At 44.6% G+C, this 26,191-nt stretch overlaps 7 protein-coding genes across 16 annotated transcripts; 3 read left to right on the top strand and 4 right to left on the bottom strand.

Moving 5' to 3' along the window:
• Nucleotides 1-2,169: 2,169 nt before the first annotated feature.
• Nucleotides 2,170-4,030, top strand: LOC111076776 (general transcription factor IIE subunit 1). Of its 2 annotated transcripts, none has more exons than XM_022370716.2 (3): nucleotides 2,170-2,270; nucleotides 2,323-3,534; nucleotides 3,591-4,030. In XM_022370716.2, exons 2-3 carry the CDS (start codon nucleotides 2,439-2,441, stop codon nucleotides 3,782-3,784), a joined length of 1,290 nt encoding a protein of 429 aa, XP_022226408.1. In that variant the 5' UTR covers nucleotides 2,170-2,270; nucleotides 2,323-2,438; the 3' UTR covers nucleotides 3,785-4,030. The 2 variants fall into 2 exon arrangements, with proteins under 2 accessions (XP_022226408.1, XP_022226409.1); XM_022370717.2 differs by having other exon boundaries at nucleotides 2,188-2,270; nucleotides 2,315-3,534.
• A 426-nt stretch (nucleotides 4,031-4,456) lies between these two features.
• On the top strand, nucleotides 4,457-9,417 carry LOC111076773 (major facilitator superfamily domain-containing protein 6-like protein A). 3 transcript variants are annotated; one of them, XM_022370707.2, is made up of 6 exons: nucleotides 4,457-4,879; nucleotides 5,993-6,131; nucleotides 6,194-7,025; nucleotides 7,095-7,562; nucleotides 7,622-7,805; nucleotides 8,401-9,417. In XM_022370707.2, exons 1-6 carry the CDS (start codon nucleotides 4,816-4,818, stop codon nucleotides 8,472-8,474), a joined length of 1,761 nt encoding a protein of 586 aa, XP_022226399.2. In that variant the 5' UTR covers nucleotides 4,457-4,815; the 3' UTR covers nucleotides 8,475-9,417. The 3 variants fall into 3 exon arrangements, with proteins under 3 accessions (XP_022226399.2, XP_022226398.2, XP_022226397.2); XM_022370706.2 differs by lacking the exon at nucleotides 8,401-9,417 and having other exon boundaries at nucleotides 4,457-4,643; nucleotides 4,700-4,879; nucleotides 7,622-8,279; XM_022370705.2 differs by lacking the exon at nucleotides 8,401-9,417 and having other exon boundaries at nucleotides 7,622-8,279.
• On the bottom strand, nucleotides 8,617-10,384 carry LOC111076780 (biogenesis of lysosome-related organelles complex 1 subunit 6). Of its 2 annotated transcripts, XR_002608069.2 has the most exons (6): nucleotides 10,326-10,384; nucleotides 10,055-10,273; nucleotides 9,905-9,989; nucleotides 9,466-9,552; nucleotides 9,121-9,361; nucleotides 8,617-9,043 (listed from the first exon to the last, which is right to left on the bottom strand). XR_002608069.2 is itself a non-coding variant. In XM_022370724.2 (5 exons), exons 1-5 carry the CDS (start codon nucleotides 10,349-10,351, stop codon nucleotides 9,257-9,259), a joined length of 522 nt encoding a protein of 173 aa, XP_022226416.1. In that variant the 5' UTR covers nucleotides 10,352-10,384; the 3' UTR covers nucleotides 8,617-9,256. The 2 variants fall into 2 exon arrangements, 1 of the variants encoding a protein (XP_022226416.1); XM_022370724.2 differs by having other exon boundaries at nucleotides 8,617-9,361.
• Nucleotides 10,365-12,623, top strand: LOC111076779. The gene is made up of 4 exons (XM_022370723.2): nucleotides 10,365-10,472; nucleotides 10,571-10,868; nucleotides 10,928-11,447; nucleotides 11,506-12,623. The coding sequence occupies exons 2-4, from the start codon at nucleotides 10,724-10,726 to the stop codon at nucleotides 11,618-11,620; spliced, it is 780 nt and encodes a 259-aa protein (XP_022226415.2). The 5' UTR covers nucleotides 10,365-10,472; nucleotides 10,571-10,723; the 3' UTR covers nucleotides 11,621-12,623.
• A 238-nt stretch (nucleotides 12,624-12,861) lies between these two features.
• On the bottom strand, nucleotides 12,862-15,788 carry LOC111076775 (2-(3-amino-3-carboxypropyl)histidine synthase subunit 1). Of its 5 annotated transcripts, none has more exons than XM_022370711.2 (3): nucleotides 15,652-15,788; nucleotides 13,874-14,669; nucleotides 12,862-13,796 (listed from the first exon to the last, which is right to left on the bottom strand). In XM_022370711.2, exons 2-3 carry the CDS (start codon nucleotides 14,663-14,665, stop codon nucleotides 13,197-13,199), a joined length of 1,392 nt encoding a protein of 463 aa, XP_022226403.2. In that variant the 5' UTR covers nucleotides 14,666-14,669; nucleotides 15,652-15,788; the 3' UTR covers nucleotides 12,862-13,196. The 5 variants fall into 5 exon arrangements, with proteins under 5 accessions (XP_022226403.2, XP_022226406.2, XP_022226405.2 ...); XM_022370714.2 differs by having other exon boundaries at nucleotides 15,690-15,768; XM_022370713.2 differs by lacking the exon at nucleotides 15,652-15,788 and adding an exon at nucleotides 15,494-15,619.
• A 213-nt stretch (nucleotides 15,789-16,001) lies between these two features.
• LOC111076774 (dynein intermediate chain 3, ciliary) lies at nucleotides 16,002-18,159 on the bottom strand. 2 transcript variants are annotated; one of them, XM_022370710.2, is made up of 5 exons: nucleotides 17,049-18,159; nucleotides 16,811-16,989; nucleotides 16,520-16,757; nucleotides 16,234-16,457; nucleotides 16,002-16,157 (listed from the first exon to the last, which is right to left on the bottom strand). In XM_022370710.2, exons 1-5 carry the CDS (start codon nucleotides 18,117-18,119, stop codon nucleotides 16,139-16,141), a joined length of 1,731 nt encoding a protein of 576 aa, XP_022226402.1. In that variant the 5' UTR covers nucleotides 18,120-18,159; the 3' UTR covers nucleotides 16,002-16,138. The 2 variants fall into 2 exon arrangements, with proteins under 2 accessions (XP_022226402.1, XP_022226401.1); XM_022370709.2 differs by having other exon boundaries at nucleotides 16,238-16,457.
• Nucleotides 18,160-18,862: 703 nt separating this feature from the next.
• Nucleotides 18,863-26,176, bottom strand: LOC111076778 (F-box only protein 32). Its single transcript, XM_022370719.2, has 4 exons — nucleotides 26,067-26,176; nucleotides 20,648-20,946; nucleotides 20,401-20,582; nucleotides 18,863-20,338 (listed from the first exon to the last, which is right to left on the bottom strand). The coding sequence occupies exons 1-4, from the start codon at nucleotides 26,171-26,173 to the stop codon at nucleotides 19,862-19,864; spliced, it is 1,065 nt and encodes a 354-aa protein (XP_022226411.1). The 5' UTR covers nucleotides 26,174-26,176; the 3' UTR covers nucleotides 18,863-19,861.
• Between the last annotated feature and the right edge of the window lie 15 nt (nucleotides 26,177-26,191).

Here is a 26,191-nt window from a genome sequence, read left to right as displayed (position 1 = left end):
AAAGTTGATATTCCTCCATTTTGATATTCGGTTTAATATTACTAGCTAGCTGGGACTCTCAGCCCTAAACAAATAATTTTATCCGATAGATACATAAATTTTCTACAAGATTGGCAAGTTTTTAGAAGTCATTTTTATTGAATTATTTACATATTAAGGTTCAAACAAATGTGTACTTTTGCATACCTTATTTCTTTTAATTGATGTTAAATATTTTGTTCCAAGCTCCATTGAAACATTATTTATTTGTATCCTAGATTGACATGTTACCTAAATATATATGCACATTTTTGTGTTTTTATAAATACATTTATCCCGGTTCTGATACCTATTATTGGAACCCGTGAGCTGCAAAATTTCGTTAATATCTTTCAAAACAGAGACTGAATAGTTTCTGCATTAATTGGAGCCTGAAATTACAAACAATATCTCAAGTCCATAATATCCATTTTCCCAAGGTATGCAGATTATTGCTCGTCCCATGCCAAAGTTGCACAACAATGCTGCCTCTTCATTTCCACATGTTGCTGAATGTTTTCCCATACAAATCAAATGTATCTTACGGGAAAGCGTAGAAATGACGCAACAGTGAATCTTCATTCCAAATAAAACCCGTAATTTTAAATAATAATCATTTTTAAATTTCGACGATAATAATTTGTATCAGACTCGCCGTATTTTTCCCGGACTGTCTTCAAAACACTTGATTTCTACCAGCATGTGGCCGAGCAACATAAAAATGTCCTAGCAACATTTTGAATATAAATTTCCAAAAGAGCAGAATGTCCCAAAAATCAGCACCAACCAATGAAAAATGGTTGAAATTTTGGTACAGTTCAGTATATTTTAGTAAAAGGGAATTTATTTTCTTTCATACGTGCGTGCGCCAAAAATTGGCCCTAGATAGGATGCCTTTTAGCCTGGAGAATGTCAACAGCTACAATCTGGAGAGATTCGGAGAATTTCCTGACTCCACGGACTATTTTTATTATTAAGCTACTAAGCTTGCTTAGGTTTTACATGTATTTGATAAACAATTGTTTGGTTAAAAAATGAGCCCATTCTAGCGTTCCTGTTTTTAAAAAGAATTTATTTTTTTGATCAGAGAAAGTTAGGTATTCAAGTGGGATCGTACATTTATATTTAACTTGGGAGTCCGCCATATAAATCCACGCCAGACCCCCTTGGGCCTACACTTAGCCACGGCCTATCATCAATAATAAATATTTTCTTTTTGTACCCAAAAAATACTTTTCGATATAAAATCCGTTACAAAAGTAACGGTTCACCTTACGCTTTCAGCCAATCAAATCGTTCAAAATTTTCTGTAAACATATGGGGAGCGAGAATCATTGTTGTTCCCGTAAGATACATGTTTCTCACACCACGAAAAGTCACCACGAAAACGCTCTCTTCACCTCTGAAAAGGGAGAAAATTTTGAAAAACAAACACGAATTGAGAGCAAAAAATGTCAGTATTTTTTGTGCGCTAAATGAGTTTGGCGGTCATTTTAAAATGTATATATCTTATGGAAAAATAAATAGTTCACTTGATTTGTTTTGTCGAGTGTGACTGTCAGAAACCGAGAAAAAAAAAATGGCTTAAGCCCGCTCTTTTTAATCAGGTTAGTAACCAGTAAATATTAACAAAAAAATAATTAATAATTATTTGAGCCCGATACTATCACGATAGTATCGATTGTTTTTTCAAAATACAATTTTTTGACAGCTCTAGTGGGCGGCGTTGAAAATTGTCGTTGAGCGGAAAACCCGAGAATGTTAGCGCCAGTGTGACCGCGGGCTTAACTATAAAATATACCAGACCCTCAGAAACATACCAAAATATACCCTGTAATTTTCCATAAATAAAATAATGATAATCAAATTACACAATTTTGATATTTCAATTTAATATTTCAAGCTAGGTGGGACTCTCAGCACTAAACATATAATTTGATCCCATTGAATGGTCTAAGGTTCAAACAAAGAAGGTACAAAAAATGTCATCAAAAACATATCTATCTAAACCCTTTTTCCTTTAAATAATGTAAAAAATTACTCATCATAAAAGACCTAAATAAATAAAATAAATAATGTTGTTAATTTCAAAATAAAACTCCGATAGCTTGCGCATATCGCACAAATATACCGACATTGATAGTTTGTCAAGGAAAAATATCAACAAAAAATACATATCGATATATTGATATATTTACTACAATCAAAACTCGGCATTGAAAGTGCAGAGATTGAAATTTTAAATAAACAAGGTAAATAGCTACCAGGACGGCTTCAAAACGTTTAACAAATGAAGATCCGTAGGTATACTGCACGCTGCCTGTAACGACATCGACGCCTCCTCCTGCGGTTGAGAGGAAAACTGGACGAAGCGCGTGGATGCTTTTTGGTGGCACCACAGGCGTTGGTATATTCACGAGATGTCCTCGACATCAGCTGCAGCATCAAACGCAGCACCGGCCAAAGAAGTGCGCTATGTCACCGAGGTGCCCAGCAGCCTCAAGCAACTGGCGCGACTGGTGGTGCGGGGATTCTACTCGCTAGAGGATGCCCTCATCATTGACATGCTGGTGCGGAACCCCTGCATGAAGGAGGATGACATTGGCGAGCTGCTGCGGTTCGAGAAGAAGCAGCTACGAGCGCGTATCACCACGCTGCGCACCGACAAATTCATCCAGATCAGGCTAAAAATGGAAACGGGGCCGGACGGCAAGGCGCAGAAGGTCAACTATTACTTTATCAACTACAAGACATTTGTGAACGTTGTCAAGTACAAGCTGGACCTGATGCGCAAGCGTATGGAGACGGAGGAACGGGATGCGACCAGCCGGGCCAGCTTCAAGTGCTCGATGTGCTCAAAGACGTTCACGGATCTCGAGGCGGACCAGCTGTTCGACATGGCCACGCTGGAGTTTCGGTGTACGTACTGCGGCAGCTCGGTGGAGGAGGACAGTGCGGCCATGCCGAAAAAGGACTCGCGCCTGATGCTGGCCCACTTCAACGAGCAACTGCAGCCGCTGTACGATCTGCTGCGTGAGGTGGAGGGCATCAAGCTGGCACCGGAAGTCCTCGAGCCAGAGCCGGTGGACATTGACACGATACGAGGCATCACGAAACCGAATGCCCTGCGGCCCGACAGCCTGCAGTGGTCGGGCGAAGCGACGAGGAACCAAGGCTTTGCCGTTGAGGAGACTCGTGTCGATGTGACCATTGGCGGTGATGATACGTCCGACAGTGTGGTTGAGCGCAAGTCGCGGCCCATTTGGATGACGGAGAGCACTGTGATAACCGATGCGGATGCGGCGGAAGGCGCTCTGCAGGATGTTGCCCCAACGTCGAGCACGTCCGGACACCGGAACCGGAAGGAAAACGAGGATATTATGTCGGTGCTGCTGCAGCATGAAAAGCAACCCGGCCAGAAGGAGCCCCACATGAAGGGTATGCGCGTTAACTCATCGAATGCCAATTCGAGCGATTCCAGTGACGACGAGAAGGACATTGATAACGCCAAGATACGTAAGTGCTTCGATTCAGATCAAAATTTCGATCTCATTGATAAATCTTGCTTGCAGCCGATCTCGATTTCGAAAACTACAGCAACTCGGAGTCTGAGGAGGAAGCCGACGATGTACCTACTGTGCTGGTTGCCGGAAGGCCCCATCCCCTGGATCAGCTGGATGACAAGCTGATAGCCCAAATGACGCCGCAGGAGAAGGAGAACTATATACACGTCTACCAACAGCACTACAGTCACATTTACGACTAAGTGCCCCTGCAGCACTTTCCCCCCCCCTATCTGCCCCTAAACATTATGCATAGTGTCATTGTAGCTCTAAGTCCAATAGTTCCACACAAAAATGGTACAAAATCATCAAATTTGGTTTAGAAATCGTCACCATAATTTGAAAGAACCCTTAATATGTTTGTAAATTCATGAAATATACATATACCTTGCTAGCAAGATTTTTGCCTGCTTTAACGCAGTGATTGACCTAAATAATTTGTACCTCTTTCATTTGGTTTAAGCAAAGAAAGCTTAGAATGTTTCCCCCCAAAGGAGAGGCTTTTCAACAAAAGAACATCATTTTTCAAAGACCGATAGGTATCGCAACGACTAGAACCTCACACGTGCGAAAAATAGTTTGGCTCCCATCCCCAATCAGCTGTTTGCTATTATGATTTATTTTTAAAATTTATTTTGATTCTCTGCAAATAAAGCTAACCAGCCCTGGTCATGCTCGGTGGTGGGCGTATTTATCCAGCTTACAACAAATAACGTGCCGCAGATAAGCGGACAGACGAGAATTACTATGCACATTTACACGGGTCCGTGGAAATAAATGTCGATATACAAAGCAAGCCAGCCCGCCAGCCGCTGAAACTCCGGTCACTTGTATTTTTCTTGCCGGACGCGACTGACGCTGACACTCGTGGGAAATGTGAGAGGTTTCCAAAGTATTCCAAAAGCGGTCGGGAAAATTCTAACGGACGGACTGTGTGTGATAAGTGACTGCAGTTCCATCAGAAATTAAGTGCTGATGCACCGAAATCCAATTGGAGTTCGAGAAACGTGATCGCGCTTACCCACACCAGCACATACATAGGTGGAATTCAACTATATAATCGTATGTACAGACGTACATAAGTAAATGTTTATGCACGGGTAATTCTATTCCCATAGCGCTAGAAACGAGAACCCGACTTCCAATCAATCAAATCGACGATTTCCATAGCATAACGCGCAATTAGTATTAATCTTCGATAGCGGCTCGTTCCTCGAGTATAATTAAGGCCAAAATGAAGACGAACATTGATAAGGAGCTGCTGCCGATGAAGGCGCACTACTTTCTATTCAATGCCGGTGAGTGTCGATACCATCCTCATAAAACCCTTTATCTTTGCCCATCAAAAGTTATTAATTTAAGTAGTTTACTGCCATGCGACAGGTGTTCCCGCGCATACCAACCCGCATGTGATTCGGAATTCAGATTTTGGAAGGGTAAAAATCACATTGAACCTCGCGGCCAAAGTTCAGAAAAGCAGGCGGCCAAGCAACGCGATAGCGCACTTGTCAAAGCGAACATATTGTCCACTAAACAATGGGTACACTCCAACGATAAGCTAAATGCATATTGGTTGATTTGTATCAAAAGAATAAAACGAAAGTGAGAGCGTTTCGATTGAAATCACAAATCACACAAATCAAATTGAGTATAAGTCGAACTGTTTGCGTACTTTGGGGACAGACACAAAATGAAAAAGCTGTGGAAAGAAATTCTCCACTGATCGAAGCAATTAACGTGACTAATTGGTAGTCGATTTCATTGAATATGTGAGTGGGGCACATGATGGGGAAGCAATCTTGTAAACAAAACTCTTTGCAGTGGAAACCATCTTGATGTTTATCTTTTATGGTTATTCTGTACGTGTGAAGATAAAAGTGTATGTACTAAAATTATTATACTCTCTTGTGGGGTAAACACAGACTGGTGATAACGTGCTCCCAAATGGGGAATAAACAGCGCAATACTGTCTACTATGTCTAAGGTATATGCCAGGCCAGGGGCCACACGAGAAACGCAACTTGTGTCAAATGTTCATCGAGGTAGGGCCATGGGACAGCCACTGTCGCTGTCGTGTGTGCCCATCCCCAAACTATGTCCCATCAAAAGTTAAGACCCGTCGACAGCCGAACCACTTTCAGCAATTAAAGTTTCGCTTTTACTTTTTTTTTTTTAATTCAATTAACTTTTAATTCCACTTTGACAAACGGCAGACGCCTGTGCCCTTTTCTTATCAGACATGCGAGTAAACACCCCGTTTTTGGCCGCCCTACATGCCCAGGCTTAGCTGCATAAATATGTATATTAGTAGTTACTTATCAGCTCTCCTCCAATCGCTAATCAGACACTACATTTGGCTCTGTTCTCATTATCGCTTCTGTTTCGTTCTGTTTTGTTTTTCTCGTTTCCAGGCACCGCACCCGTTGTACCCTTCATGCCGACACTGGCCCAGCAGCTGGGCTATTCCTCGGTGGTGGTGGGGACAATGTACATGATATTGCCCATAATTGGAATGTTGGCAAAGCCGCTCTTTGGCTACCTTGCAGATCGGTAAATAGAGAAACCTTTCCTTTCGATGGCTCGGTCTCTCACAATTTCCGAACCATTTGCAGCTACCATCGCCATCGAGTGCTATTCCTCAGTGGACAAGTCATCACTGGCATTGCGTTCTTTATGATTATGTTTGTGCCGGGCATAGACAAGCCTCTGCCCCAAGTGCAGTTCCACTGCCATGCAGGCGTCTCGAACATTAGGCACTGCTCCGAGCATGGTGAGTGCGTGGAGAAGAATATGGAATCCTTCTACGGGAATCAGACACTCGCCTGCGACTTGCAGTGCGACGCCGAGCCCTACATGTGGGACATTGTGTGCGAGAACTGGCTGAAAAATCAAACAGAAAACTGTGCGGCGAACCGCACAAATCCGCAGCTCGACTTTGGCATCAGCATCAACATGAAGGACATTCTCGAGGAAGAAAACTGCCTGTTCTTCATGGTTCCCCAAGATCGTGGCGAGGTGGCAGGCCAAACCGTACCGCTCTTTTGTCCGGCGGAAAAGCAATACTTCAACGCCAGCTGCCGCATGGACTGCCACGACCAGTACCTTAAGGAGCAGCTCTCTGAGAGCCCCGTGATTAACACGCTTGACGCCATGGGCCAGCCCCAGTTCTGGTTCTTCTTCGGCATGCTGATCATCAGCTGGATCGGCATGGCAGTGGTGGTGAGCATTGGCGATGCCATTTGCTTTGGCATCCTCGGCGATCGCCATCATCTGTATGGGAAGCAGCGGCTGTGCGGCTCGCTTGGATGGGGTATCTTTGCGCTACTTGCCGGCGTTCTCGTGGACCACATGTCGGTCGGCAATGCGAACAAGAACTACACGGTTGTGTTCTGGATGGCCCTAGTGATAATGGGCTTCGACGTCCTTGCCTCCTCCAAGCTGAAGGTGGGTTGTAGCTCCTCCCATACTGTTCCTTCTGTACTGTTTCCAACGATCATTTATCCTCTATTGCAGGTCACCCAAACACACTTGTCTTCCAACATACTGAAGGATGTTGGCCAGATGTTTCTCTCCCTGCGCTGTGTGATCTTCTTTCTGTGGTGCGTTGCCATTGGCTTTGGCACGGCGCTGATCTGGAACTTTCTGTTCCTGTATCTGGAGATGCTGGACAAGCAGTACATGGGCTGCGACAGCTCCATCAAAACACTGGAGGGCCTGGTTATGGCCATCCAATGCTTTGGCGGCGAGCTGCCGTTCTTCTTCCTGTCGGGCTGGATACTGAAGCGGATCGGACATGTGAATGCCATGAGCATGGTTCTCTTTGGCTTCGGGGTACGCTTCATTTTGTACTCAATGCTGCAGAATCCCTGGTACATACTGCCAATAGAGCTGCTAAATGGCGTCACCTTTGGCCTGTTCTACGCTACAATGGCCTCCTATGCCAGCATTGTGGCGCCACCCGGCACTGAGGCAACCATGCAGGTACGTACCATCGTTCATTTTGGTCTGAAATGCTTCTAACACTGCCTATCGTTCCGCAGAGTCTTGTGGGTGCTATATTCGAGGGCGTTGGCGTCTCCATGGGAAGCCTGATTGGTGGCATACTATTCAATAGCGATCCGCGAACCACTTTCGAGATCTTCGGCATTGCCGCCTTCATCATATTCGTGGTCCATGTCTCCATTCAGATGTTCCTGCAGCGCAATGGCAGTATAGATGAAAACGGTAAGGGTAGGGTCTCTTCCGCTTCCGCTTCCGCATCAACATCCTCGGAGGCAGCTAAGCCAAAAGACACCGAAGCACGCACAATTAAGAAAGACAATGACGGGTTCAGCGATGTCGATCTGAGCTGATGCACAGCTCAAGCGGCGATCCTTAGATGAGCTATCATCTATGAATTTATAGAAGTATTAAGCATGCGCTATATAAAGTATGGCCATAGAAGATAGACGCTACCGAAAATGTGGCAAATGTGCTTAACATTTTTAACGACTTGAATGCAGCTAATTAACGTATTTATATTCACTTGAAAACCGCCAGATTTGCCATTTACTAGACTACATATAGACGCTCTGTCTCTCTCAGGTGCAGACAAGAAGCGTAAAATGATATTGCTCAAAATGAATTTACACGATCAGCGAGATGATCTTTTAATTTTAAATAAATGGCCATTTGATATTGTTTCTCAATAAAAAAAAACCAATATAAAAAAAAATAACAATTTGATTACCCATCGAATCGAATCTCACTTTTGATTATTAAATTAATATTTTTCGTGTCTATTCGATTACCTAACTAATAAAAATTCTGATACTTTTAGGCACTGTCAAATATCTCGCACCGACAGATGCAATGCACATGCTGAATGATCAGGAATATAGTAGAGTTAGCTAAGAAGATCGCATAACCAACCACCAACTCCACCACCTACAATCCACCAAGAGCCGATAAAGGGGCACACCTCTTCCGCTGAATGCTACTCCACTCCACAACGACATCTTTCCAACTTTGACGCTGCATGTTGAATAGATATTGATGCTGTTTGATGATTGATTGTATTGTATACGTGCTTTAATTTAGTAGTTACACAAATGTGAAATCTCCCTGCGTGCATGCTGCGTACTCACAAAAACACACTCCCCTCATTTAATATAACCCTTCGATTCAGTGTGAAAAATTCTTAATTAATTGTAGAATTACAAGTGCAGCAGGCGGATGCATGTCTTAACATAGTTTTGATCAATTTACTATGAATTTAAGTATAAATACTAAGACGCTGCTTTTGGCGCTGTGAATGTTTAAATATTGCTTCTCACACACTTAATCTTAATGTTAAACATATGATTATATTATTTAATATTTGTAGCTAAATGTATTCGATTGCCTTCTTGCTCCGGCCTGGCTCTGCATGCATGTGGCTTCGTTTTTCCGAAATCTCCAAAGTATTTACTTAATTTATACACCTAAATTACAGTCAACAATTTAATATTTTCCAACGTATCGTATTGTAGTAGATACACACTGCATAACATATACATACCTACACTTAATTATTAATATTGTTTCTCCAAATGGTCCAACTTTTGTTCTACTGTTGTTTGTGTATTTAGTACTTATTTAGTTTGTTAATGTGGGGAAATCCAAATATTATTTTAAGCTGCCAAGCGATCGTTGTTCTACTGCGTCTTCTGGCTGCCAATGAGCGACTCTTCGTGCTGCTGCCGCTCGAGCTTGCGCTGGTAATCACGCTGCTTGCATGCCGCCACGTTCGCGGCGCGTTTCTGTAATCGAAAATTCAAAGATAATAAACGTTAAAGTGGAGATCTTGCATGTGTTTTTGTTTCTCATTTTGCGTTTTTATGCACTTATAAAGTTTATTTCTTACCTTTAATTCTTTGGTACGCTGGTAGATACCCTGCATCTCCCGCTTGACCCGCGTCAGCTTTTCCTTGTAGCGCTTCACGTCGCTCATCTGTTAAATACAAAGTAAGGGCTCATAAATAAACCTTGTTAACGAATGCTATTACTGTGTTTCGTAGAGTTCCTGTAGATAAGATTGTGCCCTCCCCCCCATTTGCTTATGGCCAGTGATAAGATTTCGTTTAGCTCAATTGGCCGAACAGCCTAATGCTTAAAGCCCAATTGCAGAATGCTATACTATTGTGGCTTAGCAACTGATAGACTGATTTTTGATTAGTAAATAATTAAATATAAAGTAAAATCAATACACAAGAATGTTCAGAATGGAAAATGTTTCTGCATTACAAGTATGTGCAGGAATACATGAATAGGCAGATGGCTTGAATTCTTGCTCACCGACTCACCATATCATTTAGTTTTGCTACTTCACAGCAGTCTAGCTTGTACTTTTCCTTGGACAAGTCAATGTAGATCTTGTTTTGTTTGCCACTGACACGAAAAACCAGACACATTCATCATTAGTGGAACTCGGACTCCGAAATGACACTACTTACATCAGTTCCCTCAGCTGACTGCGCACACGGTGCAGCGGTGGCTCTGCTATTTGGAGCACACCAGCAGACAGTTGCACTGCGGCAAGACTGGCACCCAAAGCATCCTGATTGTTGGCAGACCAACAGGTGGAATTGTCGGATGTTGCATTCCTATTGGCATTGAAGCGGTTTCTTTGGTCGCTGGCTGTCTGATCGGCAGCGAGCTGCTCATTGATGACGCTGTTACGGAATAGTATTTAATACTAAAACCTTGCTAAAACCAATGCATTACCTATTGATGTTGCTGCTTTTTAACATATTTCAAAAAATAATAAATCCAGGATAAACAAAACAAAACAATGAATGTGAAACAGCTGACTATAACGTGTTGTAAAGCGCCGTAGTTCCGTGCATTACGATAGTTTATATTTTCATTCAAGTAAGTTAAAATACAAAAATTCCATCAATATTAATGCCATTATAAATTGAATAAAACTGCATATAAAATATAAGTATTTAAGAATTAAAATTTTCCAGATTATGCCATCTCTTTCATGCAGACTAGATTGGTCTTAGAATACGACCTGTAGTCAAGTCTCGAACCGTCGTCGTAGTCGTGACACGTCAATCAGCTGGTTGGAAAGTATATAAAAATTGTACTTGCAAATCGACTGTCCAATTCAATAAAAAATGCGGTGTGCTGTACGAAATTGTGGAAATAATAACAGCAATGAAAACAGAAAAAAGTGGCGATACTTTCACTTTCCGAAAGATAACCCTCAGCTTCAAAAATGGATCGAGTTTTGCGAGCGGGATGCACTAAACACCTCAACAGGTACTATTCCTTATGCTCCACAGGGGAAAAAAAAATAATCATTGAAACTTTTTAAACAGCCTGCATTTGCAACGAGCACTTCAAGTCGGACGATTTCGAAAGGAATATGCAATACGAGTTTGGGTTCAGTCGAAAGAATCCAACTAAACTAAAGCCCGGCTCATATCCCACAGTTAAAGGCCCCCAAACGTTGCCAAAGGTACAGTCATCCAAGAAAAAGAGGCGAGGCAGAACCAAAAAGGAAAACAGCTATGAACAGCAAGAATACGCCAAGAGTTTCAGTGGACTCCCATTGTCCCCATTTGAAGGTGTCAAAGAGATCATAGAAGTCGAGCCGTGTGGTTTTACCTCCGATATGGAAGATCGGGATGAGATCTCGGCCACCCTGACATCAAACCTGGGTGTGGAAAATGCAGAGGACGAGCTCATCAAATGTGAGACAACTGAAGAACCAGACGGTCTGGAAGACCAAATACATTACAAACTAGAAATAGTTGATACAAGCACAAACTCCATGGACGATGTGGAGATAATCGATGCAGAAGAAGCCACCTATGTAAGGCATTTGGAGCATGAAGTGTAAGACGCTATATACTTGATTATAGCCACAATATAATACTATCTTGCCAATTTTTAGGACCTCCCTGAGGCGTGAGGTGTTCTTTCTCAAAGACGAACGCAAGAAGCTACTCGATGTAATTCAAAATCTTAAGGAAACTATTCGCGGAAACCGTATGCTGCGGAAGGAATGAGCCGACTAGCTCCAGCACGTATAGGAATGAGTTAAATATATGATAATTATAATATAAATAATCTTATAACAGAGCAGTACGAACTGCTAAGTCAAAGGGAAAACTCGACTGACTACATGTACAAAACTAAATTTAAGAAATGACTCATAAATATTAAAAAAAAAAAAGGATTAACTAGTGTATCAAGAGTTACTGCTCGTATCATATATTCATTTTTAAAAGGATGATTCCTCGAATGTTTTCCTGACAGCTAATAAGTTAGTTGTTAATTATTATATTTTTGAAATTCAGCGTAATATTATAATTTTGAATAGATTTAAGACATTTTCCTTGCAAAACTATGTAAAAGATAATATTTTTAAGGACCATAAACAAACAAAAAATTCATTGGAAATTCTTTATCGCCTACCTACTTCCCTTATGTTTCCCTTACTATCAACAGACTTGGGTTTCTTGAAAATTACCAGTTCTGCTATCTTTTCCATGGAATTGCGGTGCGGCAATGGCAATTTACCCAAGGTCAAAGTCATTAGAAAGGCAATATCCTTTTTAATATTTATCTCTACCTGCGGATATACGAGTACAAATGTATAAAAGCGCATGTACGGCCTGCAATCGACCTGCACTGCAAACGATGAGTTCTAACCGTCAACATCCATCCTGGACCGACGCGATGTCAGCTCCCGGCAATATCCCACGCCGAAACTCTGCAGAACCTGAGGTGCAGATGACGAGGACTAGGACTATCCAAGACATCCTGGAATCAACATCTCCAGAACTTCAAATCACTTGGCGCTTGCGGTGTCAGCCAACTAGCCAAAATTAAATAATTGTAAATTGTAGTCAACTTCATAGTTCAATTGTATATAGACTTATCCAATCAATATTCTAGCCAATCTAATCAATTTTAGTTCAATTGTACATACATACAACTAGCCAATTGTTTAGCTCAAATTTATTTAGCATATCTGTTTGTGTATATTTTAAATATACGTGATACTATTTCTGCAATAAAATTAAATTTATCAAAACCAAATATACATACATACATACGTTCTCTTCTTGAGTGTTCCATCCAAAATATTCTCTGAAATCGAAGCTAATATGTGGCTTAGAATATCAGTTATCACAACTTGAAGTAAGGATCTAATTATTATTGGGATGAAAGTAATGAAAATTATACACAAAGATGATCCTCGCATTGTTTGCTTTCTTCAAAAAAAGTTTTTCAACATTTGTCCTTGTTTTAAACATTATTTTAATGTTAAAAGATATTGTAAATTGTTGCTGTTATTGTAACAATTGCATCGCTATGGGAAATTCAACTAAATTGCTAGAACTTAAGAGAGATGCTATTGAGAACATACTAAAATTGCATACATATGTAAATTTGATCTGAACACATGAATAATCTAAAATATAAGCCTTAAAAACCAAATTTGTACTAACTAAATTAGTAGGTAAGCATTATATTTGGACAGACGACCTTATCATCTAAATAACTTAGCAGTAGGTCGCATGAGATGGAGGGCTCTGTGTGGCTGCTAGGCAGGGGCAGAGTTAGCACAGCGCTTGCTTATCCCTTTTTAAAGTCCAGCAAATCGGCCAATGCTGCCGCCTTGCCGGTGTCGTCCTTCTCCAGTTCGGCGCGCGTGCAGCGGCCGCAGCAGTCGGCGGATGGCTTGTTCTCGCACTCTCCTAGGGCGGGCGGCTTGAAGTTGGGTGTCCAGGGGCCTAGGCTGCCGCTGGCATAGAAGTCCATTGGATATGCACTATTGCGCGGTGAGGAATTGTGGGGCGTCCACTCCACGTCGCCCAGCACCACGGAAAGCTCGTAGGGATTCAGAAGAGGCTGGCTAAAGGCCGAGCCCCAATCGATTGAGAGACGGGGACATGCTATCTGCACAAAAGCATCGATGTCCGCAAACAAGGCGAGCTTCTGGGGGAAGATCTCCGACAGCAATATGGTTGTGGTCTCGATTCCCTTCGCCTGCAGTCGCTTCTCCAGAAATCGGTGTACTCTTGAGCTGCCCTGCCGGCCCAGCGTTCCTAGAATAATGCCGATCCGTCGTGCCTTCTTAGCGCGCTGCACGGCACCGAGACGCAGATCCTGCATGGCCACATGGTCATACTGCTCGAAGGTGAACTTTTTCTCATACGGATCGTACTTGTAGGCCTGTGCGTAACAAGAAAAGAAAAATTGTAGTACTCTTTCAAGTCGGGAGAGCACAGTGGCTGGGCGAGCAAACATACCTTAAGCAGCGGATTGGCAATCATGGCAGACTCGAGATGGAAGCGCCCGTCGCCCAGATAGATAATCATTTGCGTCGTTTCCGGCAGCTGCGGGGAGGTGCATCCCAGTATTTCGCCCGGACTGAGGGGCTTGGCCTGGGGCACTATCACATCGTAGCCGGCCGCCTTCAGCTCCGTTGAGGCGGCCTGCAGTGTGGTCACAAACTGTATCGTGCTGACCAGAGCTATTTGACCCACTTCTGGTTTGAAGTTAAGCTTGACAGAGTCGAGGAAGTGCAGTGGATCGATCTTGATGTCCACGAATATGTAGAGTACTTTGATGCCGCAGGTCTGGTCCACGGGTATCAGGCAGCTGTGGCCATAGTGCACCAGCAGCTCCGCGCCCAGTGCCTTGGCAGTGTAGTCATCCACGCAGCAGGCACCATAGGTGACGTCGCCCATGATGACGGTGTCGGCGCTGGTGAAGCGTTCGATGATGTCGCTAATGACCATCGCGTACATCAGCAGACCCTCCGGCAGCTGCAGGGCCACGCGCTTCGCCTTCATCTCGCGTATCCGCCAAATGGTCTTGTGCAGCTCAAAGTTATAGTTCGAGGGCAGGCGGCCGATGGCCTGCTGCAGCACGGGGTCATCGAGCAGCTCCTGGGGTATGCGATTGATGCGAGCCTTTGGCTTGAACACCTTCTTGGGCTTGGCTCGCACCACAACCACATCGCTGCTATTGTTGTTGTTACTGATATTGCTGGTGTTGGTGCTGAGCACCTCGCTGCCTGGTTGGATCAGGTCCAACATGGTGCTGCAGAAACGAGAAAATTGAAAGCAAATGAGTGTTTGCGGTCTGAGGTCTGCGATAAGCTAAGCAAATATTTAGACTTGAAATGCGTTAAATCAAATTCAGCAAACAAACAGACAGCAGAAAAAGCAAGATGTCGATGTGATTCGACGGGCGTACGTGACTGCGGACGCGAATGGAATGGAAGGACAGGCCCCCTCCCAACTGCCGAGCCCAAGATTGCAACCGGAACAAAAACCCGAATTCTTATAATTAGCACACGACAAAACAAGGCAAAGCGAATGACTCAGGCACAACCTTACCTTTAGAATCACTTTGTGCAGCAACTTTCAAATCAGAGCCGCGCCAAGGTTCGTTGCATTTACGATTGGCTGCTATTTTGTTGTAAATACCCTGTAGCCAATGCGAACAAAAGGTATACGAGATCTCACTATTATGTTTATAATATGGTCGCGTGCGAGTGTTTATATTTATTTAATTCATTCACTGGTTATTTAACAGGAACAGACTGACTGACTATCAAGCAATGAGAGATTTCAAACGAGTGCCAACTTCAATGCCGCGCGAAGTGCTGCTGTCTGAGTTCGGGGGTTGCGCTGCCTGCTGCTGCTGCTGCATAGAAATTGGTCACTGAACTTTCGTATACTCGCACGTTGCGCCATTGATAACTGTTTCTGAGTCACGTAGGCCACACACACAGTGTGCAACAAGGCACGGTTGCAGGGTTGGTGTCTCCACTACACTCTGTCGGGTCAATTAATTTGGTTTGCATCGGTGAAAATGGGACGAAATGGTGGATGACATTCTAATTTGCCCTGGCCACTTACTCTTATTTGTTGCTACTAGGTGATAAGAAGCGGGCTGCGGATTATGAAATATTTCCGCACAGCTGTTAGTTGTGTTTATGTGTTGTGTTGTCGAGTGTGATTTTGGCACGTTTTCCCCCTTGAACTTTGCACAGTTTATTTTTGAATTTTTTGTTTACCTTTACTTGGCTGGTTTCAAAGACCACACGGACCTTACAATTATGACGTAAAAACTTTAACTATTTACTAATTTTTCAACAAAACCAAACCGCGTGGGAAAGTACAAAAGACCCCAAGTTCAAACATCGATGACACACTATCGACCGTATCGATGGTTTTGGAACAGTTGCATCGATATATCGTTTGGGAAAAAAAGTAGAATTTCAAATTCTAGAAAATTAATAAATAAATTGTGGAGCAAACTCCTAACAAGAAATTTATTTTTTACCACTTTGTACTTGTTTTGAATTGTTTTATAAAATTTCGGCACTGAACTTCATTTATCTCGTGAGCGAAACGGTCTTCAGACGCTCTTGCCCAACACTTATTTCCTGCCATTTTGCCGATACGATTTAAATAATTCAAACAAACTTATGTGTTCCATTGGGATATATTGCATCTAAAATGTTTTACATCTATAGCTTCGAGCTCTCCGCTTCCGACACATCAGCCTCCTCCGCATCCTCTGAAAAGTAAAGAAAATTAAACATAAATTAGTGACAATTCGAAAGCCATGGAGCGGGCGAAGCTGCTTTGTTCACCTACGCTTGCCACCGGGCAGCCGTCGCAAGCGTTCCTGTTCCACAGCAGCAAAGTATTCACTGGCCGCTTGCTCGCAGGCGCTGGCAAATGGCGCCATGTTGACCTTTCCATTGAGCATGGTTAGGTCTGCCTGATCCTGGCCATGGCTGGCCTTCACCTTCAGCTTGCTCTCCCGTGACTTTGCCTCCAGGATCTTCTCGCGACGGTTCTCCCGCTCGAACATCTGCAGGACAGGTAAATAATTACAATTTGTTTGTAGCTAGATGGGTGGCAGCTAGATCCTACCGCTGTCAATAGGGGCTTGTCATTCTTGGCCGACATCACCATGTTGTCGGAGACCTCGATAAGGAAGGTGGCGCCCAGCTTGCTGCCACAGCTCACGAATTTTCCATTCTCGTTGGTGCGCACGCAGTAAAGCGGCTCATCGCACACCTTCACAGTCAGAATTGGTTCGTTTTGCTGCTGGAGCAGGTCCCACGTGTCCAGCACGCCGTCCATGCGCGTAATGAAGAACTGCGATACCCTGGAATGGCATGGAGAATAAGTACGGGACGCTGGGGCTGGGCTGGTACTCACTTTGTTTGGCTCCAGGCACCATCGGTGAGCATGGAGCTGCTGCTCGTGGTCCAGATAATCGAACTCTCGCGGCAGTCCTCGGACCAGATGCGCGCACACCAGTCGCCCACCGTGAGGAAGTTCTTTACAAACGCCGGATTCCGGGTGATGGCATACACGGGACCCAAGTGGCACATCATCTGCAGTGCGAGTGAGACTACTTGGAGGGGAACAGAGAGGCGAGTCTGCTCGAACTTACCCGTATTTGGATCTTCTCTGTGGGCGTTTTGCCCTTGCGATTGCACGAGAACAACATGCCCATTTCGGTGCCCGCCATGAATCTCGTGGGTATGGTGGTCTCGTACTCTAACACCGAGATGCCGTAGGACCGCGACAGATCCTGTTCGTCGCTCTTGACTGGATCCATGAGCAGTCGGTCGAGGGGTTCGCTGAGCTTACGCGTATCCCACCACAACACCTGGCCGTCGGAGCCGCCGGAGAAGAATTCGGTTCCGCTCTTCGAATTGTTCCACAACACCGAGTTGACCGGATCGCGGTGGCACACCTCACGCTCGCTAATCATGACCGGAAGCTTGCCGTGGCGCGTATCCCAGGCCGCCACCTGGCCATTGTACATGCCACTGACCAGGCTGGTGGGATCCTTCTGGTTGTACTCGAGACACACGCAGGGCACCTTTGGCTCCAGCGTCAGGAAGGGCTCGTTTGGATTTTCCACCTCCCAAATGTACGAGTTGCACCTCTGTCCGGTCTTGTCGCCCTGGAACTTCATGTCGCAGTGGCTGACAGCCATCTTAATGCCGCCATCCGGGGACCAGGACAGATGCTTCACCGGCACCTTGATGGGGTTCGGGTCGCGGTAGACATTAACCGTGCGCGACTTGCACGGCTCTGGCAGCGGGGCGGGGTCCAGGTTCTCAAAGTAATTCTCGTATATGTTGACGGCGTTGTTCTGGTGTATGTAGTGCTCCATGGGCTTGGTCAGGTTCATCACCTGCGTGATGTAGTTCTCGTCCTTCTCGATCTTGCGCTTGTAGCGCACCGTCTGCTCCGGATCGTGCATGTTGATGTCCTTCGGCCAGCCGCCCTCATTGTGTGTTATCCCCGTGCTCTTGTACGTGGCCCTCTCCGTATTGGCCACGCTCAGCGATGTCTGGCCCGCATATTGTGTAACCCTGTCCACCGGATTCTTCAGTATGAAGCTCTTCACCAGCTCCGCATTGGAGTTCTCGCTGAACACCACCTCATCCTTGTCCTCAAAGTGTACGCGTGCCCCAAAGGAGCGGCGTTCCTTTTTGAAAATAAAATCCATTTTTAAGCAAACGTTTCGGATGGACAAATGGACCCTGGGACCTTTGCCTGGTCGGTTCAATAACAGATAATAGCTGATGGGATTCATGGCAACGCAACGGATTGTTTGATCGATAGAGCCAGAGCCTTGGGACAACTGCTTTTGTGCATAGCCAAGATGGTTTCAGTTGTGTGTTTGTTTTATGCAGCATTTTGGATTAAAAGAACGAAGAATTTTCAGTAATTTCCAAACATTTCGAACAGTAGAGTTTTACCCGAAGAACTTCTGCAGGAAATGGAGACATTCAAGGAACCATTTTTAAAGACTCTTCCATTAGCTATAGAAACACAAACAATTTGCATTGATCCACAGATATTTTAGACTTTATTTTAAACGTAAAATAAGAGATTTGATGCCCATAGAAATGGTGGCAAACAAAAGCATTAGAATGCTAAAACTTTGGTACTTACAGTAGTAATAGTAATAATAGTCAATGGGGGGAGGGGACCGGAACAACACACGCACACACCACACACACACACACGCTCAGATATTGTACAGAGGGAAGTCATGAGGCCTGCCTGGGTTGGGGCTGCTATATCCTACGAGTATACCTGTACAGTGTACACATTCAACATTATCGTTAGCAGCAGAGTGGTGTGTCGATGGGGTAACAAATTGCTTCTGCTTACATCTAACTGGCGAGGATCTCTAATATTTATGTATATATATTATGTATATGTATATGTATATGTATGTACGTATAGCATTGCTGACGGCATATCGCTTGGAGATTTGTTTTGTTTTGTTTTTTATCGTTTAGGTAGGTGTATTCGTTTCTAGCTTTGCTTCCTTGCAACATCACATGATTTTCCCTCATCTCTAATTCCTCCTAATTCAACGCGCGGCAACTACAAATCGGTAACGAATTGGTTTTGGGGAATCTAGGCTGATTTGATTGTTTGGTTGGTTGATTTGATTTGATTTGATTGATTGGAACTTATAACAAGATTTAGCACCAAAAAGCAGCTGTTAAAAGAAACTACATACACTTACAATAAACCCTAAAGTAGATCGATCAAAATTCATACGAAAATGTGTACATATTTCGCTGGCTTAAAATGAACAGATTTTCGCAATTATTATACTCGTATTGCACGCTGGCGTATTGGTATTTAAAAAATAGTCTCTCAATATTAGTACTCGCTTCTTGGCTTGGCTTGGCTTCGTTTTGCTTCTTTTTTGGAAAATATAATCTCGCGTTTGTGGCAGTTAATTTGGCGTGTCATAAAAAGTTCTACCATATAGCACTCCGCGATCCTGGGACACACTGGGACACACTCCCTCCATGATAACGACTGATGGGTTGGAGATTCGCTGAAGAACTGAACCTGCTGCCAATCGAAACGAAGCTGAAGGGATGAATATTCCAAGTAGTTCTAGATTAGGGATTTTCTGTATCACTTTGCTTTCTTTCCGCCTCCGCCTTCGCATCCGCATCCACATCCACATCCTCCTTCTGCTCCTGCTGCTCTTTCCAGGGTTAAAACTTTAACACGCACATAAAAACTTTCATACGCAGCCAACAACAACTCATCTGTGGGGTTCCAATTACAATTATCGATCCCTACGGCCGGGCCGGGCCGTGCCGGGCCTTCCCCTCACTCCATAAAAATATCTCAAGCTATCTCTTACTCTCTCTCCCTTGGTCAGTGTTCCACCGCACCCTAACTGCACCGCATATACCCCCCTTAGAATGTCGCTTACAATGAGAAATACTTTAAAAACTGGGCCGGAGGCACTGGCTGGGCCAGCGCCAACTGACCGCCCGCCTCCTCCAGGCGCTGCTTGTAGTCTGGGCTCTGGTCGACAATGCAGGGATGTCCGTCGGAGGGCCAGAAGAGGCAGCAGCAGGAGCGGCACAGGGCCAGCACCTCGGCGAACTGGTAGTCATCGTTGACCCCATACGTGCGTCGCAGCTGGTGGTAGATCTGCTTCCAGTCTTTGATCTCGCCCATCTGCTTGAACTTGTCCAGGTCCAGGATGGTGTGGATCTGCCGCTGGTTGAAGTGAAAGCGAGTCAGCTCTCGCCAGATGCGCTGCTCCGACACCAGCTTGGCCATGGTGTCCCAGGCCTTGGCGGCCGACTCCAGATCGCGATGATCGGCAATGCACAAAATGATCTCGCGCACGCACTCCTCCGGCAGCTCGTGCAGCTTGGGCTTGGCCTTTGGATCGGGCTGCAATGATTACAAGTTAAACAATAATAGTTGGCATTGGGAGGATCGTCGCTGGCTCTCACCTCTCGAATCTCGATCTGGCTGGCCACGCGCTGGATGCGCTTGATCGTGGCCACGTGCTCCTTCCAGAGGCAGGTGCTGCCCAGCGGCTTGCCCCAGCACTTCTGGTTCTCCTGGTTGACGATCTGTTCAAGCTTCAGCGCTAGCCCACGCAGCACATTCGGATGCTGCTGACTATCATTGACTGCGAAGGAGAGGAGCGAAGATTAAGAAGGATCGTCCACGGATCGGGCCATGCCGAGGGCTCACCATGCGAGGCCACCTCCTCGACCATCTGGAGCAGCTGCCGCTGCGCACTGCCCGGCAGACTGGCGATGCCCTTGTTGGAGACAAGCAGCAGGAACGCACAGATGTAGTGGAAGCGCTTCCGATCGCGCACCGATCGCCGGAAGTCCAGGCGCTTCACCGCCTCGCTCAGTCCGTTGAAGCCGGCGATCTCCCGGGTGCAACGGATCGTGATGTGATAGTGGGGTGGCATGATGGCACCCTCCTCCTCCTCCTGGCTGTCGCTGTCCAGCATCTGGTAGCTGCTCCCCTCCGAGTTGTGCCTGCAACAAGATAATTGTCCATTGTTCATTGTCAATGCAACATTTCGGAAGTGTGTCTCTGTCCGAGTGCCATGTCTCTGTCCGAGGACAACCTGTTTGGCCAGTAGCCGTCGCAGTCTGGGACTTGGATTTGGTTTTGCTGTTTCTGTTTCTCTGTTTTTCTTTTGGTGCTTTACAGGTGTAAGGCGCTTGTGAACCGCTTTCAAGAGGCGGAAGCTGGCGAGGTTTCCCAGCATCTGTGTGCGAATCACTTAGCCGGCCCGGTTATTAAATTTGTACAGCAGCGGTTCGGCAAGAGGAAACGAAACCCCCAGCCGTGTGTCAAGTTTTTAACGATCTTTACAAGTGCTCGGGTCGCATAATTTGTGTGGATTTGTACATTCGATTTGGGAGATAATTATGTATATTGCAGAAGGAAATGAAAGAGTTTTTGGTGGGTTGGGGATTGGCTTGGCAACCATTCTCTAACTGAAGATTTCTATAACTGAATAGAACTTTATTTTGGGCACAATAAAAGTCTAAGGGAGAGACCTGCATCGAATGAACTTTACTGTGAATGTCTGCAATCATTTCGAATTCGATTCACACCCCAAAAAATAACCATTTCGAATGGGTTGAAGCCCAAGAACAACGGCCTTGAAACTCAACCATTTTGCGACATTTTCAAGTTTTGCCAAAAAAGAAAACATGTGATAAGAACGTAAATATGTAATTACCAGGCAATTATCGAGGCGGTAGGGGTTGCTTCAGAGCTTCAATTAGACAGAGTGCAGCTGCAGTGGGACCAGCACAAATCCTGACCCAGTTTGGAGGAAAATCAAAAACAATTTTGTGGCTAACAAGGACAGGACATGACAGGCCACGACACGTCCTCGGCGGACAGTGGCACCATAGATGGTCAAGGCACATCGATCCACCGCTCGAATCGGTGCCTGTGGTGTCCTTGTTGGGAGCGTAAATTAAATTCTGCATCAGCTGTGGACTGCAGCTGGAATAAGGTTCGCTGCGTAATCAGTTGTAATCCACTCGAAAGTAAGTCCCCCTGGACGGGGACCACAAAGGCAAAGCAAAGCGCACCCGTAGATGCGCAAAGTGTGGGAAAGTGGAAAAGTGGAAAAGGAGAAAAGGGGGGACGGGACACAACACAGTCAAAGAAAAGTAGACGAAAGTAGAACGAAACTGGCGAAAGCTTTTGGCCCCCGCCGAGGGAGTCGAGTGCCTGACAGCCCTGGACCTAGGGTAGGAACTAGGTCAACGCTTTTATTGGCCAAATCACTCACATACGAGTACGTACATATGTACATATAGTATTTATCTGAGGAATGTATTGTGTTTTGAACTTACTCTTGGGTTGCATATTTTTGTTTCTTTGCTCATTACTTTCGAAACTTAACAGAATCTTTATAGATTTATATTTCCACATAGGGATTGTCTCGCCAAAGAGAATATTCTATTAAATTTGAAACAGGAACCAATCTAAATTGGATACCATTCACTTCGTTTGGGGATTCCTCAAGATATGACACCAGAAATACTCAAATGGAAAGTGATGATTGGCTTCGCATTCGCACACAAAGAAATGGCACCCCTAGACCTGCATTTTACGAGTATTATTGCAATCAGTTTGGGTGTGTTTTTTTGTTGTGATTATTTTTAGCTTCGTTCGGGACTGGAAGTCGCAGTCGCAGTGTTTAGATAAACGCGCAATTATCTGTGAATAAGTATAAAAATAGCAGGCGAAAAACAATGAAATTGCTGGTCTGGTCTGGTATTGGAGCTGTGCAGCCAGCCAGTGACTCCAACCGCTGCCCCTGACTCCGGACCAGCCCACGGGGTACATACATACAACAGTCCTCAAAGGCATCAGACCATGCCGCGCCGGCTGGGGCCATCGACCACGTGATTCATATAAATCACTCAACGACGTCACCATCGAGCGTTCGTTTACCTTTCTCCAAGCGAATTAAACAAATGAAAAGAAGTGCAACAGCAGAAGCATAAGCAGCAGCAGCAGCACCAGAGGGCCCTGACAGGCAAATCGCTTTATTTTCTATTTTTAAGTTTGTGACCTTTTTCGACATAAATAATTGGGAATGGAGCTGAACAGCAGCCAGAAGAGGAAGGAGAGCCCAGAGAGCACCTCAACTTTTGTCTAAATTTAGAAGAATTCGGAGAGATCACAGATCACAGAGAGCTATGTGCATGTAGATGCATGGTTCCGTTCCCATTGGGAATGGAATGAAAACTTTTGGTTGCAAAATTAGATTAGAATTCTGTGGAACTCTCAATGGAGATGTAGATGTGGTTTTTCCTGCATCTTTAATAGTCTAAAGAATTGCAGTAATCGAAATTAAAGTTCTGTGGCATTTCGAAAATTGTGGAAAACTATTTCCACTCAAGTTCAAGTCCATCAATTATGTATTTATATATACTCTAGTAATAAATAAGAGTATATATCTATGTACCTAAGACCAATGATGCCTTAAGTTGATCTGATCACCCTCACGAGTCTTGAAAAAGTTGGAAAAAATAACAGAAAACAAAAAAAGTAAAGCAAAGCCGATCGAAAGGCGAACAAGATCATAGCGATCCGATCCGTTTCGATCGTCTGTCCGCAGATGTGCAACGAAGAGTGCAGTGAAAGTGGGTCCGAGAGTATCCGAATTGGCGTCCGCGTCCGAGTCGTTGGCACGTCCGCGAATGCACTTTGGATTTGCTTTTACAGGCAATTTGGAATTTCTAATTATTATATTTTGAGGCATTATCTAATGGGTTCAGCTCAGTGCCAGTCCCAGTGCCAGTCCCGGGCATTGCATTTATAATTGCCCAAAAAGAAAGAAAGAAAGAAAGGCGTTGAGTAATGCCCGAGACGAGTGCTTAAACGGTTATGAAACGCTCACAAAAGTTGAGATCTCTTTCCCTATGCAATATGAGTGGAATGGTAAAATGGTATAAGCTTGGAGAAAACGCAATTGCCTGCCGTCTTACGTGTGGAGCCATGCTCCACTTCCCACATGCCACAAGGCAATACCATACCGCAATATCGATGAGCAAACGGAATCCAGCACGGACTCAATGCGTTCCACAACTCAATCAGTGTGAGAGCCCGAGACCAGCGGCCTGTTGCGCACCAGCCTCGCCTCGTGCTCAAGCAGCATCCACGTAGAAAGAGCACACGCTGATTAGAGCTTTGTGAAACCCCAAAATGGATTTGACCTCCCTCCCGAATGTTGCGTCAGGCGGGGGGCACTGTCCGTTGAGATAAGCGTCCGGACGGACGTGAGAAAATAAGACAGAACCAGAACCACAATACAGCCCCTTGGAACTCACGCACATGCGGAAAATGTCAGAGATTGGAGTGCAGTTTTGACAAGTCATAAAGAACGCATCGAACCCAAAGGCGGAGGTGGGTGAAACTATTTTTGGCACTCTCGACCGTGTGTGTGTGTGTGTGCTCTGAATAGGGGGGGAAAATGCGAAAGCAGCAGCGCCACTCCAAGTTCTTCTAGGGGCATAAATATGTATTTCAAGAAACTCAAATGACTTCCAAAATTAGAAGCAGAACAAAAGGTGGAAAACAAAGAGGCCGTCTTTTCCCGTTAAATGTTCCATTCGAACTGCACAGGAGTATGGGTAGTAAATATATCTACATACATTTTATATACTTACAACGACGCAGGACAGCAACCAGCCTTGGAAACTCCAATCCCCGAATGAAACCCCCCCTGCACATGCACGAGTACAGCAAACTGTGGGTAGGGTAGGCGTAAAAGTCGGTCAAGTTTAGGCTAAAGCGAGAGCGGGAGTGCCACCCAAAAGCTCAAGGCTCTGCCTCGCTCTTTCCGCTTCCACTGCCACTTCCACCAGCCCCCTAATCGATTCATCGTTGCTTAAATGGGTTTTTAAAATAACAAAAAAGAATACGCATTAGGAGAAAATATTGTTGAACAGCCAACAGCAGGATGTACTATGCCCCACTTGCCATTTCCCATTGCCCACAGAGCACAAACAGTGCCAATCAATCAAATGAGCAATCGATCAATGGCGGCAGAGATTACTATACCTCCCAGACCTCGCTGGAGATATCAGCTGCATCTAGCAGTAGCCGGCATTGGTTGCTTTCACAGTCATCTGGCTGTGACTCAGCCAATGAACTATATCTCAAGTCATGAAGTGGGCACGAGTACGCACTTAAGGGTCTGAAGAAATCAAGATCCACTACTCGTATCATAGGAATCACAGAGATATCGTTGTATTGGCATAACCTGCAGATTTCACAATTTTCATGGGCATTTATTTGAGGCTTCGATTGCTTCTCCCATGGCTACAGCTAAGGGGGAAGTGATTTGCATTGTTTTTGGGCCGCAACAATTATCCGTGGCTATGCTTTGGGCAACTGCTTCCAATGGCGCGACTGGGCAATGGACCCAATCAATGGACACGGGTCCATTAAACCGAATGATTTAAATATTTCGTTATTGAATAGCAGCTCAAACAATGCTACAAATTTCACAATTTGAACAGCAGAATACAATGAAACAGAGAAATTAGGTTGGAAGGGAATGCGGAAAGACATGCAAAAACATTAAATACATACATATGTATGTATGTACGTTGACTGTTTTAGGCCTTGTACCACAATTGGTTCAAGGTAATACTTTATCCAAAGGCATTGGCAATTTTCACCGATAAGATATGTAAATATTCTAAAGTGGGACATTGCTACGACCAGGACCTTATTTAAAAGTTTTTACTTTGTTTATTTGCATGCACTGCGGAAAGTTCACCCAAAACAATATGTCGTCGAAAGTTAGTCAAGGGTATTGCTGGTTCCTCGACCTTGCACTTAATAGATAAGCTGTCTCTTCTATCTTTTTAACAACTTTCTAATCGTACTACCGTACCCATCAAAACAGATTTCTGTACATTCATATAAGGTATTAATTCACACACTTATTTATTTACAGTGAATTGATACACGAGATAAGGTATTGCTCCATTATCAAGCGATAATAATGAAACGTTTACAAATGCAAATTGTCGATTGTGTGTGGCCGTCTGTTTCATAAGTGGAATGTCAACAGCCATCAAATCCATTGTCAAAATCTGGATGAACTTACCGCTTGCGTTTGCCGCCGCACTCGAGCACCTTTAGGCGCTCCCAGCCCTCGTCTGTCTTCACCCAGGCCTCTCCAGGTGATCGGAAGTCTTTCGAAATGAACGCCATGTCTGCTGGCTGGCTGGC

The sequence above is a fragment of the Drosophila obscura genome, unplaced genomic scaffold, assembly GCF_018151105.1.
Source record: "Drosophila obscura isolate BZ-5 IFL unplaced genomic scaffold, ASM1815110v1 contig_181, whole genome shotgun sequence".
Classification (NCBI taxonomy): domain Eukaryota; kingdom Metazoa; phylum Arthropoda; class Insecta; order Diptera; family Drosophilidae; genus Drosophila; species Drosophila obscura.
The sequence above is the reverse complement of the archived record's forward strand: the minus strand, read 5'-3'. Positions and strand labels throughout refer to the sequence as shown.

Excerpts from the sequence above, each read along its gene's own strand:
- LOC111076778 (XM_022370719.2), bottom strand. The coding sequence starts at position 26,173 with ATGGCGTTCATTTCGAAAGACTTCCGATCACCTGGAGAGGCCTGGGTG. Across the intron at positions 20,583-20,647 it reads CGAGGAGGTGGCCTCGCATG|TCAATGATAGTCAGCAGCAT; the intron begins GTGAGCCCTCGG and ends TCTCCTTCGCAG. Across the intron at positions 20,339-20,400 it reads GCCAGATCGAGATTCGAGAG|CCCGATCCAAAGGCCAAGCC; the intron begins GTGAGAGCCAGC and ends TAATCATTGCAG.
- LOC111076775 (XM_022370711.2), bottom strand. The coding sequence starts at position 14,665 with ATGTTGGACCTGATCCAACCAGGCAGCGAGGTGCTCAGCACCAACACC. Across the intron at positions 13,797-13,873 it reads TTGCCAATCCGCTGCTTAAG|GCCTACAAGTACGATCCGTA; the intron begins GTATGTTTGCTC and ends TGTTACGCACAG.
- LOC111076776 (XM_022370716.2), top strand. The coding sequence starts at position 2,439 with ATGTCCTCGACATCAGCTGCAGCATCAAACGCAGCACCGGCCAAAGAA. Across the intron at positions 3,535-3,590 it reads CATTGATAACGCCAAGATAC|CCGATCTCGATTTCGAAAAC; the intron begins GTAAGTGCTTCG and ends TCTTGCTTGCAG.
- LOC111076780 (XM_022370724.2), bottom strand. The coding sequence starts at position 10,351 with ATGTTAAAAAGCAGCAACATCAATAG. Across the intron at positions 9,990-10,054 it reads AGTCAGCTGAGGGAACTGAT|TGGCAAACAAAACAAGATCT; the intron begins GTAAGTAGTGTC and ends TTTTCGTGTCAG. Across the intron at positions 9,553-9,904 it reads TAGCAAAACTAAATGATATG|ATGAGCGACGTGAAGCGCTA; the intron begins GTGAGTCGGTGA and ends TGTATTTAACAG.
- LOC111076774 (XM_022370709.2), bottom strand. The coding sequence starts at position 18,119 with ATGGATTTTATTTTCAAAAAGGAACGCCGCTCCTTTGGGGCACGCGTA. Across the intron at positions 16,758-16,810 it reads GGTGCCTGGAGCCAAACAAA|GGTATCGCAGTTCTTCATTA; the intron begins GTGAGTACCAGC and ends ATGCCATTCCAG. Across the intron at positions 16,458-16,519 it reads ACAAGCCCCTATTGACAGCG|ATGTTCGAGCGGGAGAACCG; the intron begins GTAGGATCTAGC and ends CCTGTCCTGCAG.
- LOC111076773 (XM_022370706.2), top strand. The coding sequence starts at position 4,816 with ATGAAGACGAACATTGATAAGGAGCTGCTGCCGATGAAGGCGCACTAC. Across the intron at positions 4,880-5,992 it reads CTACTTTCTATTCAATGCCG|GCACCGCACCCGTTGTACCC; the intron begins GTGAGTGTCGAT and ends TCTCGTTTCCAG. Across the intron at positions 7,026-7,094 it reads TTGCCTCCTCCAAGCTGAAG|GTCACCCAAACACACTTGTC; the intron begins GTGGGTTGTAGC and ends CCTCTATTGCAG.
- LOC111076779 (XM_022370723.2), top strand. The coding sequence starts at position 10,724 with ATGCGGTGTGCTGTACGAAATTGTGGAAATAATAACAGCAATGAAAAC. Across the intron at positions 10,869-10,927 it reads TGCACTAAACACCTCAACAG|CCTGCATTTGCAACGAGCAC; the intron begins GTACTATTCCTT and ends CTTTTTAAACAG. Across the intron at positions 11,448-11,505 it reads AGGCATTTGGAGCATGAAGT|GACCTCCCTGAGGCGTGAGG; the intron begins GTAAGACGCTAT and ends GCCAATTTTTAG.